At 37.6% G+C, this 15,260-nt stretch overlaps 2 protein-coding genes across 3 annotated transcripts in view; both read right to left on the bottom strand.

The window, feature by feature from the left end:
• DPP4 (dipeptidyl peptidase 4) overlaps positions 1 to 2,547 on the bottom strand; it is a 40,364-nt gene extending 37,817 nt beyond the window's left edge. Inside the window, exons 1-2 of one of the 2 annotated variants that reach the window (XM_079311589.1) lie at positions 2,455 to 2,547; positions 2,146 to 2,230 (exon numbers count right to left, since the gene is read on the bottom strand). In XM_079311589.1, the coding sequence (XP_079167715.1) occupies positions 2,146 to 2,230; positions 2,455 to 2,484 (115 nt within the window). In that variant the 5' untranslated portion in view covers positions 2,485 to 2,547. Of the gene's footprint in view, positions 1 to 2,145; positions 2,231 to 2,300; positions 2,345 to 2,454 lie in introns of those variants that run through there. The other variant, XM_079311590.1, reaches the window with a different exon arrangement.
• A 4,993-nt stretch (positions 2,548 to 7,540) lies between these two features.
• On the bottom strand, positions 7,541 to 14,096 carry GCG (glucagon). The gene is made up of 6 exons (XM_079311666.1): positions 13,979 to 14,096; positions 13,433 to 13,594; positions 12,535 to 12,588; positions 10,850 to 10,987; positions 8,594 to 8,737; positions 7,541 to 7,608 (listed from the first exon to the last, which is right to left on the bottom strand). The coding sequence occupies exons 1-6, from the start codon at positions 14,074 to 14,076 to the stop codon at positions 7,584 to 7,586; spliced, it is 621 nt and encodes a 206-aa protein (XP_079167792.1). The 5' UTR covers positions 14,077 to 14,096; the 3' UTR covers positions 7,541 to 7,583.
• Between the last annotated feature and the right edge of the window lie 1,164 nt (positions 14,097 to 15,260).

The following is a 15,260-nucleotide window of genomic DNA, read 5'->3' as shown; positions in this document are numbered from 1 at the left end:
CTGTTTAAATCCATGCTTTAAATCCATGCACTATTTGTCCATGCTAAGTGTCTGAAAGAAAGGAAGCAGGAGTTCCCCTTGAAAGGCCTACAGGCCAGCCAACAAGCCAGAACTCTGCTGGAGGGGCAAAATTTCACTACCTTTCACTGCACTGGAAACCATTTATCAACTAATTATGTGCTGCATGAATACTAAGCTTATGAAATGAAAATACCTTAAGAAGCATGGCAGGTGCCATGAGCAAAGGTAAGAAATTCAAACTCAAAGTTATCTGTTTATATAATAACTATCATATTCATTTCCTGTGCAATGCCTGAACCATTGGGATGAAATAAAAACTATCTGACTGCAATTACAAGGATTTTTATCAGAGCAGACTTTGATTTAACATGGTCACAGTCATGTGAGCTGCTCCTCCCCAAAGCAATTTTGCCACTCTGCATTTTATACTCAACCACCCACATGGCCCAAGAGGCGTCCCCAGCTGAGTGTCGTGTCCTATGGTTGTTCACAAAAGCCATGTAATTAAACTAGTGATTAATTGCTCTAACTGATAAACTACTACTTTATGAGTACATCACCTGTATACTCTCAGCTATCAGAAAACATTTGCTTAGCACCCTTCAGTAAAAAAATTCAAAAGAACTGCAGTTCCCAAACTACAGTGGTCACAGACCTTCCAATGCTACTGCTGCCCTGATTTGTGAAGAGACAGGAATCAAATTTTGAGTTTTGACCACTCCACCTCAATCCTTATTTTACCCAGATAGACTCACTGAACTACCTGGTGTGTTCTCTATGCCTTAACTTGAACCAACAGCAAAAAGTCTGACACACTCTTTTACAACCAAAGGGCACAAGCCAAGGCTGACAGCATAGTGGTATTCTGTGTATCATAGAACTGAAATGCCTCCTTGAAGTAAAATGAATTTACTATGTAACTGAATGACTGATCTTGAATTGCAGCCACTTCTAGAGCAAAAGAACTCCTATGCTACAATTCACCAAAGAAGAAAACCCACTTTATTTACAGTAAGACAGCATTGGCATCAAGATAGACAAGTACTAACTCTTCAGCAGAGTTCAGGCCTGCATACTGAATTCTTTCACTAGGTGTTACGCCTGCACACATCCATCTGATAAGTTATCAAGACCCTTTCTCTTGCTCTTCCCCACTTGTGAAATTCAAAGTATTTTTTGTCACCTCAAAAATCTGCTTTTTTGAGATAAGTGGCAAAAAGCTGCCCAAAAATAAGAGAAAATAGATTCAGCATCCACTGATGGAAGTTTCAGCCTAGAAGGCATGTAACTCAAATATACGGACTTTGAAAATCCAGTTCTGAATGACTGCGATATTAATATTAATAGAGCTGAACTGCAGAACAGTTTAATGTAAATTCTGCCTCCTGAACAGCAGTGACACAAGCTCCGCCTCTTTAGCTGACACAACAAAACCCGCAGAACTTTGTGCGCACATGAGCAGTTTCTGGAGGCGCTTGCCCATCCTCGCTGTTCGGGGCGCGCTCCCCGCACCCGGGCGTGGTCCCGAGCACTCTCCGGCAGAGTCTGCCCTGCTGACTAAGCACACGGCGCTCTCAGCTGGACGGACACGGAGCCAGAGCTCCGTCCCAGCAGCTGGGAGCGCGCTGCCCCATCAGGATTGAACGCTGTTTCACATTAACACCCAGAGCTACGCGGGCAACCTGCAAAGTGCAAACTGGTCAGAGTCCAAGAACACATCCCGAACCGTTCTGTACTGTTCTGACCTCTGTAACCGGGCTGTTTGTATCATTTCACTCCACGGTGTTAACAAAAGTTGCGCAAGGAAAGCAAATGAGCGGGAATACAATCTTTTCAATACACCCTAGAAAAATGAGTAATTGGCATTTTACTGCTGGTTCGAGAGCCTTTGGCGACAGAGATTATTCTGTTTCATAAGGACAGAAAACGGTGAAAAAGACAATGTTTCTAATTATTACCGGCGCATACAAGAAAATTAAGGAACTTTTAAGTCGTCCCCGCGCTCTCTGGCGAGCCGGCCGCAGCTGCCAGGAGCCAGCAGCTCAACCCCGCGCTCCCCATTGCCTCGGGCAGAAACTTCCCGCACAACTTTCCCCCGCCGCCCTCCCCTCCGCTCGCACTTACTGCGGGTGAGCAGCACCAGGGGCACGGTGATGACCACGACGAGCACGGCGACGCCTAGGATGCCCAGCAGCCACTTGAGGAAGGTCTGCAAGAGAAGCGCGGTGAGGGGGCGGCGGGGCCGGGCCGCCCGGGCCGCCCCCCGTCCCCTCACGCACGGGCATGGCGGAGGCGCTGGGCCGCGCGGGCTCGGCGGCGGCGGGGCGGGCTCGGCGGCGGGGGCGCAGCGGGATCGCGGCTCCGTGCGCGCTCGGCGGCGGCGGCTGCGGCAGCTCAGCCCCGCGGCACAGCCGTGCGCGGCGGAGGAGGGACCTGGGGCACGGCCCGGCTCCCGTGGGACATCACATAGCGGCCCGCCGGGGAAATGCCTCCCAGCGCTGCGGGGAAAGCTCCCGTGCTTTGATAGCGCCGGCCCCCCTCGTAAAGTTTCCGCTCTTTGAACTTCTGACTGTCAGCTAACGAAAAAAATAAAGATAAAACTGCAGGAAGGGCTCATATTTATATTTTTTGGCAGTGGAGATAGATGAGTAAGGCTGCCGAGTGAGTTTTTTAATTAAAACCAGAAAAAGAAAGAATAAGACAAAACTTTAAAATTTAGTGCTGAAGTTGGTCCTTGTTCATTGCTTAAAACAATCTTCCGAGGAGAGTTTTGAGTGTATGCGGAGGAAGTAGGAAAAATTGTTGGAAAAGACAGAATAACCTGTAAATCAAAACTATAAAGCTTTTGATTGCTTAAAAAACTGAGTGCTATCAGTTGCTAAAAACCTGACTTTCTAAATAAAGAGCTCTCACCTCCAAAAAGTAGTAAGTGATGCTTTTGGTTTTATCCATATCCATATCCATAACCATATCCATATCCATATCTATATCCATATCCATAGATTTCCCCCCTCTAATTGCAGAACACTAGTAGTTACCAGAGACAGATGCAGGTATTTTACAAGTTGAGAAATGTAACAGAACAAGTTACGATCTGCTGAAGCAAGATCTCAAGTCAGGGGAAATAGCAAATGTTCTTAGTCTTGCCTTCAAAGTACTTGTCAAAGCTTTCAGAAAGGTTATGCTGCTTGCTCCTTCATGCTACTTCTGCAAGTGGGGCACAGCATTTAATATTTTACTGGTGTTTCTTGTGTCTGAAAGTGGGATACTAGCTTTTTGTGATAAAAAATCTCCTTCAGTATAACCAAAATGTTTACAAACACTAAGCATGGGAGCTAACAGACTTCATCTAGATACAAACATGTTCTTGCTCATTGTTGTATACCATTCCCCTTGGTAGTAACAAATTGGTAGTAACAAATTTACCCTGTGCTGGAATTAGGAATGTCATTAATGTGCCCTGACAGTGGTTCCAGGTAGCACAGTGTGTATTTGCCATGGAGCATCCAACCTGCTGCAATTTCACAGCTTGATAATCACTAATCTCTGAATACCAAGAAGGCCACTTCTATAAAGTGAAATCACAGTGAGGTGACAGTCTTACATTACTTTTCAAAGTAGCATCTCATTACATGCTGTAAGATGCATGACCAATGTTTCAGAATGTCTTACAGCTCCACTTAAACATCAATCTGGTATACTGTACATATGTTTGTCTTATCATCCAAAAAGAAAAGCAAAGGAACACCACCCCTCACCCCAGGGTGAATTTTCCTTTTCCTAAAGAGTAGGAATCATAACATATATATAATTCAGCCAATCTCTGGGGTTTTTTCCCTAAACATTTTTAAGCAGTGATCATCACAGTGTCTCAAAATACAGCACTGTCTAATTATGTCAGTCTTAAAAACGTACCTGAACGTTTTGTAGCTTTTCATAGCTGTGTTTCAGTTCAGTAATATTTTGAGAGATTCTCTGCCACGTTTTGAAGTTTCTCAGAGGTGAATTCTAAGGAGAAAAAGGGAGCAGTACTGTCAATGCATATGGCTGGCTACTGTGGGTTTCTGTGGGAACACAATTTTAAGCGCCTTTGGAAATCTGAGTTTCTATGTCTAAATCAAATTTTTGGTGACTTACAGTGCCTCTGACTCTGGTCATGCCAGAGAGACTTACAGAACCCAAATCTGTAGGCAGAATGACCTGAGTGATCCAGTAAGGGTCAGTAAAGCAGAATATGTCTTCCATTTAGTTGTAATAGTTCCTAACAGTGATTCTCTATAACTTGAAAAAAATCTAAAGTTCCTCCTGACTGATCAAAACACCTACAATCCCAAAAAGTATTGTAATGGTTGGGCTTCTGGTTCTTGGTCAGATTGTGTTTTATGATAGCCTGAGACTTAAAAAATTCTTCCAGCTAAGTATTTGAAGTTACTATATACTGTGGTGTTATTGTATAATCAGATATGTATTAGCACCTTGCCAAGAAATTAAACAAATGACTCTTCAGCAGTGGCTGTTGCATGATGAAATTTGAGAAGCTGTAGATTTGTATTGTATGTTCAACACAGTTGTATTCATAAAGAAGTTGCATGATTGCAGAGAGCTACTTGCTAGAAAAGAATGAAAATACAGCTTTCAGCCTGAGGTTGAGTTTCCCAGGGGACCTGCCAGATGCAATGTTCTTCCTCAGACTGCTAGCCTCAGTGAAACTCATGACTTTGTTAGACATCTGTTTATATATTTGAGCCTTTCCTCCAGAAATATTTGGAAGAGTCAAACTGCAAAAACGGAAAACTTAAGCACTCTGCAGAATAAAAAAAAAAAAAAGTTACTAAAATGTGTATGGTTTACTTTACAGGTGCAATGATGTATTCCAGATTTCTCAGTGTGTTGCTGTGGGAGACAAAATATGGGCTGGATAAAGTTTTGTATGGATTCAGTGGCTCCACTGAATAGTGGAGTTTCATTTTTTCTTTGCATTTAAAGTTGAAATGGCATGACAGATTTGTAACACATCTTTGCATTGGGTCTGTTTGAGAGGATTGTGAAGAGAGTGTTAACTGTAAAGCAAGAAAGAAAAATCCCTATTTTATGTGATTATGTCACTGGGACAACAATTTCAATGTGGTTAGTAGCAGTTGTCACTTTGTTCTTTCAAATTTCTCTGTTTTTCTTTAAAAAATTATTTTCCTAGGGGCTTCAGATTCTTACATGCCCTCTGAGCACAGTCCAATGGTTAGAGTATCTCAGTTTTTTATTTATTTATTTTTTAAAAATTAATTCCAAGTAGTTGTCTTGTTTTACTGGATTATGCTTATCTTTCCAGTTACCTAATAAATAGTAGGAAAGGGGAAAGATGCTGCATACTCAGCAAATAAAATACAGTGGGAACACTTTTAATTATAAGGCCACCTGGAAGTTCAAAGCAGCACATGAGGACTCCAGCCACTGTGTAGGAGATTGTGACTTACTGCTCCCTGTATTTATAATATTCACTGAATTTCATGTAGCAGGTGTGAGAAATATCCAGGGCATACCTTATTACCTTATTACTGGTGCCATATGGAATTGCTCTGTGATTTCAGGATATGTAAATCCTAGTCCTGTTGAGCTGAAACATGTGTTTGATATTTCTGATTACAAGCTCAGCTTAATCTCACTTGTGCAGAAAGAGTTACTTTTGATTCATGGTCTAGATCGGGATTTAGAAAATTAGAGGTTAAGTGTTTTTGTTCTGTTCCAGACAAGCTGCATAAACTTGAGAAGATCATTTATATCCCTCTGTTCTTAAAGCATATAATTTGTAAAAGTGGAAAAAGTGGAAAAAGTGGAAAGCCCAGTATTTTCATAGCTGACAAAGCCATCACCAGGAGGGACTCAAAATCCCCAGTGACAGACACCACAGGAAAATGGGTTTGTAACTGAGGAATGCTGTCCTTCAGAACAATAAAATATCCTGGACAAAGTTAAATAAAACATTTCAAAGGCAATTGCTCAATCTGTGGAAACAGAAGAATTACCTCTTACCATTTTATCCTGGACCATATGGATCTAATTGTGAATAACTGAATCTTTTCCAGTTCTACTTGCACCCAAGCCACTGTGTACAAATGGTATTAAATTAAAAAAAAAAAAAAAAAAAGGTATACATAGCTTCCATTTTTTTTTTTTTTTTAATTTTATTTTTTTTTTTTATCTCCAGTGGTGTTTAGGATGCTATGATTTTTTTTTTTTTTTTAGTGCAAGATTTAATTGAGTTTAAATTGCTTAAAGTTGGGATGTTAGAACAGCTTTTTGTTGCTGTCAGAAGCTGATCAAGATGCCAAATTTGGTATGATCTGAAATTACAGAATATTCATTCCTTTAGCACTTTGGAAGAATGATCTAATATTTTCCCAGAATTTTAGATTACAAGTGAAGTTTCAGATGCTTTTAAAAAAACTTATTCCCATAAAAAATTTTATTCCCAGCAAAGATTATAGGCACTAATTCTGATTCACCAATAGTCCTATTCCATATCAACTTCTGCTAGATACTTGTTAAGCCCATTGGATTTTTCTTAGACCACTTGCCCTTTAGGACATTTTAATATAGGCCCCTGGTGTATTGCTAAAATAGCAAGGGAAGAAAAGGGGCTTTGGGGAGTCATTGGAAGTAGGAGGTAGCAGCACATAAAAGTGATTCTCAGAGGAAGAAGGAAGAAAGGAATATAGCACAGATTAGAGGGCATTGGTTTCATTTGGCAGTTTTATAAAATTTGAAGTAGTTCTGGGGCATTTCCACACTTATGGAGTACATTGCACTTAACATTTCTCAAAGCTGCCCTCCTGTTCTGAACCAAAATTTATGCTAATGAAGAAAAAATTTCTCTTCAGTCATGTTTCCCTCTCTAGCTTCATCTTACATGATTTATTTTTTACCTAAAGATAGTTCAAAGTTCTCACAGCTCTTTTCTGGGAATCACTGTGGGGAAAACGTGACAAAACAATCTGAATTTGTTTTATCATTCCAAACAAACCACTTCTAAGATCTCAGTGACACTGAAATATTAGAATAAAATGAAATGGACTTAAAAGAGGAACACGGCATATACACATGAAAAGTCAACAGAAAAGAAGCTTGAAAAAAATTTATTTAAGGCTATCATTTAATATCCTTAAAGCTTAGCCTTTTTATAACAAAGGTTTTAAGAGGGATATTCACTTCTCAGGCATTTGTAACTGCCAGCCCCTTATGAATAATACATATAATTGGTGATTGAATAGTTTGTGTGTAGAAGTAAATTTTTTAGAAAAATAATTTTATCCTTAAATATAAATGGAGTCACTTTAGTCCTACTTTCACTGTCTTAAAGCTGTTAAGAAAACCATCCCTTAGACAACAGGTTTTCCATATATAGACCTTTGGCAACACTAAACTATAGTATAATTATTTCCTGGCATGCAAGGTGACATAGCTTTGTTACACCAAATATAAATGACATAATACAGATTTAAGAATCTCTTAATAACTGGCAGTTGATGAAATGAAGATCTTCATTTATCCCATTTTATTCTGCACTTTTACTGGTATTCTTCCAAAAGGTCTCTGGGGAAAAAAAAAGAAAAAAATCAGCAGCAATAAGGGAATATTCTAAGTCTCCCAAGATCTATGAAATATGTGTGGAACATATTTTTTTCTGTTTAAGAGCGAGCAGATGTTAGTTCCACAGACCTCTCAATGCCTCTCTCTATAACAGATTGATAACAATTATTCCCTAAAGGAAAAGCATTTTAGTAGTTTCTAATAGATTATTTTCCTAAATTGTTTATTTCAATGCTGAACTACAAAGATAAAAATAGTAACATGGTCATAAAAAATGTATTTTAACTAAACCTTCTAAATTTTTTGAGACAATATTTGTTTCAGATTTCCAAAATCAACTAGTCTTTCTGGGTGCTTTAATAAGCAAAGGGCATATCCAACATTTTAAAAAATCTGGGCACTCGTATATGTCTTGAGTTGGCATTTAATTACTTTTTACAAGCTTTGTTAATTTTTACAATTAATTCTCAAATATTAACCTGTTTGCAGTGCTCATTTAGAAAGTGCTGCTTTGCCTGCATACAGGCAATCTAAAGCAGAATTCCTGAAAAGTCACCTGTCAGGAACTCAGATTACAGCACTGTGCCCTAAGGACAAACTACATATTAAGGCTGTTTTATATCACAGGCTTTAAATAATAATAAATTTTGTGTCATTTTACCAATAAGTATTTCTGATTTTATAATGTCCATGCAAAGAAAAGTTTTATTTTTCAGTAATTTACTATGACTTTACTTCTGGTAACATTCAGTGGGAAAACTACTTTCAAATTAAATAGAAAATTATTAGAGAGGTTCACCATTGATTCAAGTAAGATTTGGAATGAATTCCATTTAGTGTCTTATCTTTCTTCATCTCTCTGTAACAATATTTGCAACATACTACAGACATATCAATAGCTAAGAGAAAAATTTAGTAGTATTTTCCCCAGGTGTGAGAAATACATTTTAAACATCAGTATATTAAGAATAGTATAAAATTCAGGCACCTTTGGGTAACTTTTGTGTTAATTAGCCACTTTAGGAACTCTTTGGCTGCCATGTCATCAAGGACTTTGTTGATATCACTCGTGAAAGTGCCATCTGCATGTCTTCGACCCATTTCTTCAGCCACAAGAGCTTTTTCTGGGAAACTTCAAAGGTAAGAGATTATCAGCAATGTGCAGATCAAAACAAACAAACCATTTAAAAGGTTCTAATAGACTGTGCACTCCCTGTGATTTTAAGGAGTTAAGGGCTGAGCCTGACATTATGGCTCAGTATAGCATGATGCATGTCAGAGCATCTTCTGAGGCATTCTTTTCAAAACAGACAGCTGTTCCTTCCAGTGAGCCTAAACCCCTCTCTAGCAGTTTTGAAAAAGCCATACATGCAAAAATATATCTCAATCTGCAATGTCTATGCCATGTAGATTAGCCATCAGTACATTTAGTAAGAATTGTTATTTAAGAAATACCACTACTAAAACATTGCAGTCGGATTTTCATACTTTTCTCTCTTTTATGTGGACATAAGGCCTATTAATTTACTTAAAATCATATTTCATAAGAATTCTTAATACAATTACTAAGAGCAGCAGATTTTTTCTTGTGGAAGGGTGGTTGAAATAACTCACTTAAAGCACCTGTATAAAACCTATGTGCTCGTTTGATGTAAAATCATAGAATGTTACATTTTATACTTGGTATCCTGATTCGTATTCTGTTCTTTTCTGAATAGAATAGAATGTTGCAAAACCAGTTTGTCGAAACCACAGTTTGATTTAGAAGACTTTCCTCTCTTGTTTCTTCCATCAAATAGAGGGAGATTTTGATGGGTTTCATTAAGGTGGGCTGATGCTGAAGCCCCCTGGGCCCTGGATCCAGTGACAGGCAGACTGGTTCATTTCAAGGAAGGCTATACATAAGTTCAACCACAAATAGTACTTAATATTGGAAAGCAGAAGGGTTGTCTACAATTAATTGCCCATCAGTTTCTAAGTTCAGTTGAGGCTGTATTTATCTCAATTGGATACAGAAATACTCTATTTCTGCTGATGAAAATAAAGCATGACAGAGAAACAAGTGGAAGTCTGAACATAACTAGGAAGGCAAAACAGCTTTTCCCTTCTTGATATAGCTGACCTTATTTATTTAACCCTGTTTTTTCCAGGAAATTGTCAATATTTACAAAACTTACTTTAACCTATTTAGTCTTCCTTGACTACAACACACAATCTTGTCTTACAGATTGTATTTTATTATTATTTATTATTAATATTTTTATGTAATACGAGAGACTTACATAATACTTTACAGCTGGTAGAATATTTAATCAGAGGATGAACTGAAATCCCTGCCCCAAAGAGCTTACAGTCTAAAGGCACAAATAAGTACAGAACAGTTAAAAGTTGGGGAGTGGCAGCTGCATGGGGTAGCTCCTAAACATGCAGTGCTGGAAGTAGGTGAGCAGAAGGTGCCTGCAGGAAACTGAAGGCAATGCCATTCTAGGTGTAAGACCATCATGATAAAAGATGTAAAGTCATGAGGGAGTACATGAAGTGGATAGGATAGAGAAATCTGCAATGAGTATGTGCAGAGCAAGATAGAAATGACAGAAATCATAGGTAGATAAAACCATTGGTGGAACATTGTATCCAGGGAACCACAAACCATAGCAAAAGAATCAGAGGCATCTTAAAAAAGAAGGTAAGTTATAGCAAATGAAAGTTGTTATGGAAGAAGCAGCTTAGGGAGACTCAGAAGCATGGGAAGAGGAAAAGAAGTTATTAGTTACTGCTGGGAATGATCATCAGCACACAGAATACACCTGATGACATTGGTAAAAAATTTAATCTTGGAAATATTGCAGAGGAAAAGATGGACTATAAAAGCAAAAAAGGAGAAGGTAATTTAAGATGACACAGACTTGAATAATCTCAAAGATAGTTAAGGAGACTGTAAGCAATGCTATGTGAAGGGGAAAGGTGGTAGTTAGAGGAAGAAGGTTTGGTTTAGTTTTAGATGTGTTGACCTTAAATAAAACTTGACCTTTTAAAGTGTAACAGCATACTGAACAGGTTTTAATCTGTATTTGAACTTGATAATGCAAAGTGATAGGCAATTACCAACAGAATACCTTCTAATACAAAAGAAAGACATGAAATACAGCAAGAATGATCAAAAACACATCAAAGTTTCATCAGACATGATTTCTAACCCCAAATGCTAGGCAAAATTTAATAATAGGAATGGATGGATTCTTACTCTCTTCTTCCTCGTCCATTCACTAACCAAGCGATGAACTCTTTGGCAGCTTGACCTTCCAAATAGGAGGTGATGTCACTGGTGTAGGTGCCTTCTGCATGCCTCTCAAATTCAGCATGACGCTTGGAGATTGCATTGCTGAAAGAAGAGCAGTGCCACAGGAGCAGACTGTGTGAGAATTTAACTTTTAAACAAACTTTATTGATTTAAATCTCCCACTTGCCAGACTAGCGTTTCTGTAGGAGAGAGGGGTTCTTTTGGCACCTCAAAGTGATCTTGACATATTTTTTCTTATTAGGATTCAGTTCTGAAGGTATTGCCTGTACTATGCAATACATTTTTCTGCAGAGATCCCTGAGTCAGTTCTGAACAAGTAATTTCAGGTGTGGAAAACAATTACAGCTGTATTGGAGTGGTCTTTTGCTAGACTAATTAAGTATGAGCTAGAAACTGAACTGTATTATACAGACATGTTTTTTGTTACTCTTTGTTAAATGCTCCCCCTACCTTTACCTTCATTATTTCTGAACCAAACTATTCAGACTTAACTCCTTTTAAATTCACATTTTGATTTGGTTTATGAACACCGTTACAATCATAACTCTGACCAAGTCATAATCTTGGAAAAGCCTGATCAACTCCATCTTTACTAAACACTTTATTTTCTCCCTCCCTACACCTCATTGTGGCTCTTTCTCTGATATAACACAAAATTATATTACAATGGCTCTTGGGAAGGCAAGCTGCACTGAGAAGTAGACATGTTATGAAATATTTTCCATTAATAAATTCCCTAGCATTTCTGTTTCAGAATTTGCTAATTTCTGCCCAAATCTAGCTTTTTCTATTATTTTTTCTTCTTGGGATGTCACCATTCTTCCTAATTTAGTACCATCTGCACTTTTCATCAGCATGCTAACTAGAGTTGTTTGGAACATTTTTAATGAAATGTTAATTTTTTTCGAGATATGCTGTTTCAATGACATGGAAACGTTATTAAAAATTGTTTTTATTATTGACAATGTGAATGTAAGGAGTGTTGTGATCTGGGATACAATTTTTTGAGTTTTTGACAAGAGAAATAATTATTATAGGTATTTTAATCTATTTTGCAAAAACACTTCTTTATTTATTTAAAATTTTCAATGTCTCTAACCCTTTCCCAAAAACACAGTTAAGAAATAGAATTCTGGCCTTCAGCAGGTCTAGTGTTTTCCATTTTTTAATAAGTGGTTTATGTAACATGGGACTGGATGCTGAGGGCAGAACATTGCATCATGTTTAATCAGCTTTCTGCAAAGTTTCCTGGCCATCTTCCTTTCACTAATCTTCTCACTGGTTTTTAATTCTTCAACATAATGTGTTTTTGTTTTGTTTTTTTTTTTTCTTCAGCCTTTCTCTATACCTAGTTTTTCTTTTTGTGTTACTCTCTACTCTCCTTGATTATTTGAAATGTGTTTTCCTAAACCATATTCTCATCCTGTTGCATTCCTGGCATCCACTGCATATAGAACAGAGGCACAGGAATCAATCACATAGAGACACAGCCTATTTCCTTGTGAAAAGCAGGTGTATTGATATTTCTTTGATTGTGGTATCATTGCAAAGAATACTAGGTGTTCTCTTTTTTGTTTAACTGAAAACAAACTCTGGTTTCAAACAACAAGTTGTGACAAATAGAATACCTTGAGAGCTGGTCAGGGACTTTGTCATTTTCTTTTTCTTCCTGTGCTTGTTGCCTGTAGTGAAATTGCACAATCATTAGATCATTATTGCCAGTACAGTGCAGAGCCTGTATAAGCTTTTATTGGTTATTATTTAAATATTATGGTAAATCCTCATTACTGATAGATGAATATTATATTAATTTTATTTCAGACACATGAATTTAAATTAGTACAATGTGTAGAAATTGTTACTTTATACTTTAAAGACTTCCACAGAGATATAAAAACATTTATATAATAGATTTTTGGATTTTTTTTTTGACAGATTTTCTTTAGAACACAAGACTGACACACTTGTACATTAGTCTTGCTCTCAGCTTGTTAGCTTGAGTTTAATCAAAGTATATTTGAAAAAAACGTGCCAACTTCTAATGATGATACTGTAAATTATCCAGTAGTAAACAAAACTTACACTTCAGCTGCCTTTTCACAAATGAAACATCAGGATTAGAGTATCCATAGATAGGAAAATAATGGCCCAGAATTGTACATTATATTTATATATCTTATTCATATTGAACTTGGTTCACTGAGGAAATCTGCCCCAAAGAGGCTGAGACAGTCTTTAGGTGGCATATCAGATACTGCACTTTGATTTTGCTTTTACTTTGATTGATTTTGTATGTTTCTTATTTATGATAATATTTTAATGTTCTAATAATGACTGGACTTGCTGATCTTAGAAGCCCTTTCCAACCTAAATATGACTGAATATATAATTTTTCCCCAATACTTTACTTATTTGAGGTTTATCCATGGTCTGGGTTTGAAAGCTGATATCAAGGAACTGAATTATCTAGATTTTTTGGATGTTTTTGTGTGTGGAGATCAGTATCAGTGTCACCAAAATGCTTACCCATTTCTTTTAGTGCTCATTAACCATTGCACAAAGTCCTGAGCTCTTCTGGTGTCCAGGTATTTGGTGTAGTCACTGGTGAATGTGCCTTGTGAGTGACGTTTCACTTCATTCAGCTGTCTAGATTCCTCTATTGGCTCAGAATGGGAAGCTTTGAATGATCTGTGAAAAGTTTAGTCCTTGTTAATCAGCAATGGTTGCAGTGCAGTCCACAGGTGCATTTATTTTTCTTTTAGCAATATTATTTTTCACTCCCACAAAGTGAAAGAAAGTAGTATATTGATCAGTAGCTGTGTGATAAAAGGAATCTGTGTAGTAGATTGAACACTGCACCATTACACAGTCTTCTTGGATAAATAAGGTAGCTGTTGTTTTAATACTCCAAATTTATGTGCTAAGCAATGCAGTATTAAAAACCCTGTCAATTTCCATGGTAGATCAAGTACTGCATAAAGTTCTCTTTAAATCATAGTATGTTTGACTTCAAAGTGTAAGAAAATAAAGTTCAGGCCAAGTATTTGTAAAAGGTTGGTCTAAGGAATTTACCTTGATTTCTCCTCTGTATCCTGAAGAGGATTTTGCCAGCTGCCTTGAACTATCATTAAAAGGAGACCAGCAACAAAATAAATGCTTTTCATTTTCATTGCCTGTCAAAACAGAAATAAAGCAGCAAAGAAAAATGTTATAATGTTTACATATGTCTGAATCAATTACATTGAAAAGAGACATTCTTAGTGCTGATCTAAGCTTAAAGATAAAAAGCCTTCTAGATGGGTTTCATGTCCAGTGGATGACATTTTAGGGCTTTGGGTAGGCATTCAACAGATGCAGTCTCTGTTCCAGTCTTTAGGCTCTAGTCTGTGTTCTAGAATGCAAGAGAGAGCTAGATCTGTAATACTGTTCTATTGCAAAACTGGGGGTAGTGATGTGGCTGTGACTTTTTTTCCTTAGTCATTCACCAGAGAAAAAACAAAGCAAATCTTTGTCAAGAATACTGTCACATCAGCAGCTCCCCATCCTTTCTTTCTCATAGATGTTGCAATGAGTTCACATCAGCAAAATGTCATTATTTCATCATGTATTTGGGCTGATACTTGTGCATTTGAAAAAGCCCTTCTGCCATCTATGGCATTTTCCTATGGAGGTTTATGATACAGTCTGAAAAAATAGGGAGATAGGACACTTGATTGCCTTGAAGTAAAGTAAGTAGCATAGCAAGTCCCTGCCACAAAACACCTTCCCCATTGAATGTGACCTGTACCCTACACTGCAGCTCCACTGCAGCAGTTACTTACTGAAGCTCAATCATTTATAAAATAAGGCAGTCTGAGTGAAAATACATACCTTCTCTATTGTAATGCCTTGTCACACTAGGCTGAATTTAAATATACTATGGAGGAAGTCTTAGAACATTATGAGGGAATGATGTGTAGTGAAGGTGCAGATTGCTCCATTTAGAGATTGAGAGTTGGCTCTGCACTGAGCAATGCAAATGAAGGGGCCATATGAACACCTCTGAAAAGGTCATCTCCTGCATCCAAAATCTTACTGCTGTAGGACTTCTACTCTGCCCCAGTAGTCTGCCCCTTCGTAACAGATTTTTTTTGAAACGTGTTTCTTCCATCTGTTTTAAGATAACTTATAGTTGAAGATGCAAAGCTTAATTATTGGCAGGTATCTTACCAATGGTTAGGAAGTATCTGTTGGACCTGAACTTTGTGAGGCCTGATTTTTAAGAGAATCTTGCAGAATAATATGAATATTTTACTAGAATACCTCAGTATCAAAATACTTGGGACAATAAAAAATCTTAATCAAATATTGATCA

Source organism: Erithacus rubecula (genome assembly GCF_903797595.1).
Source record: "Erithacus rubecula genome assembly, chromosome: 8".
Classification (NCBI taxonomy): Eukaryota; Metazoa; Chordata; class Aves; order Passeriformes; family Muscicapidae; genus Erithacus; species Erithacus rubecula.
The sequence above is the reverse complement of the archived record's forward strand: the minus strand, read 5'-3'. Positions and strand labels throughout refer to the sequence as shown.

What these genes read in the sequence shown, in the direction of transcription:
- GCG (XM_079311666.1), bottom strand. Translation starts at nt 14,076, where the DNA reads ATGAAAATGAAAAGCATTTATTTTGTTGCTGGTCTCCTTTTAATGATA. An exon ending in GATACAGAGGAGAAATCAAG is followed by an intron (nt 13,595 to 13,978) that starts GTAAATTCCTTA and finishes AACTTTTCACAG; the next exon opens with ATCATTCAAAGCTTCCCATT. An exon ending in GTCCCTGACCAGCTCTCAAG is followed by an intron (nt 10,988 to 12,534) that starts GTATTCTATTTG and finishes CTCTTCTTTCAG; the next exon opens with CAATGCAATCTCCAAGCGTC.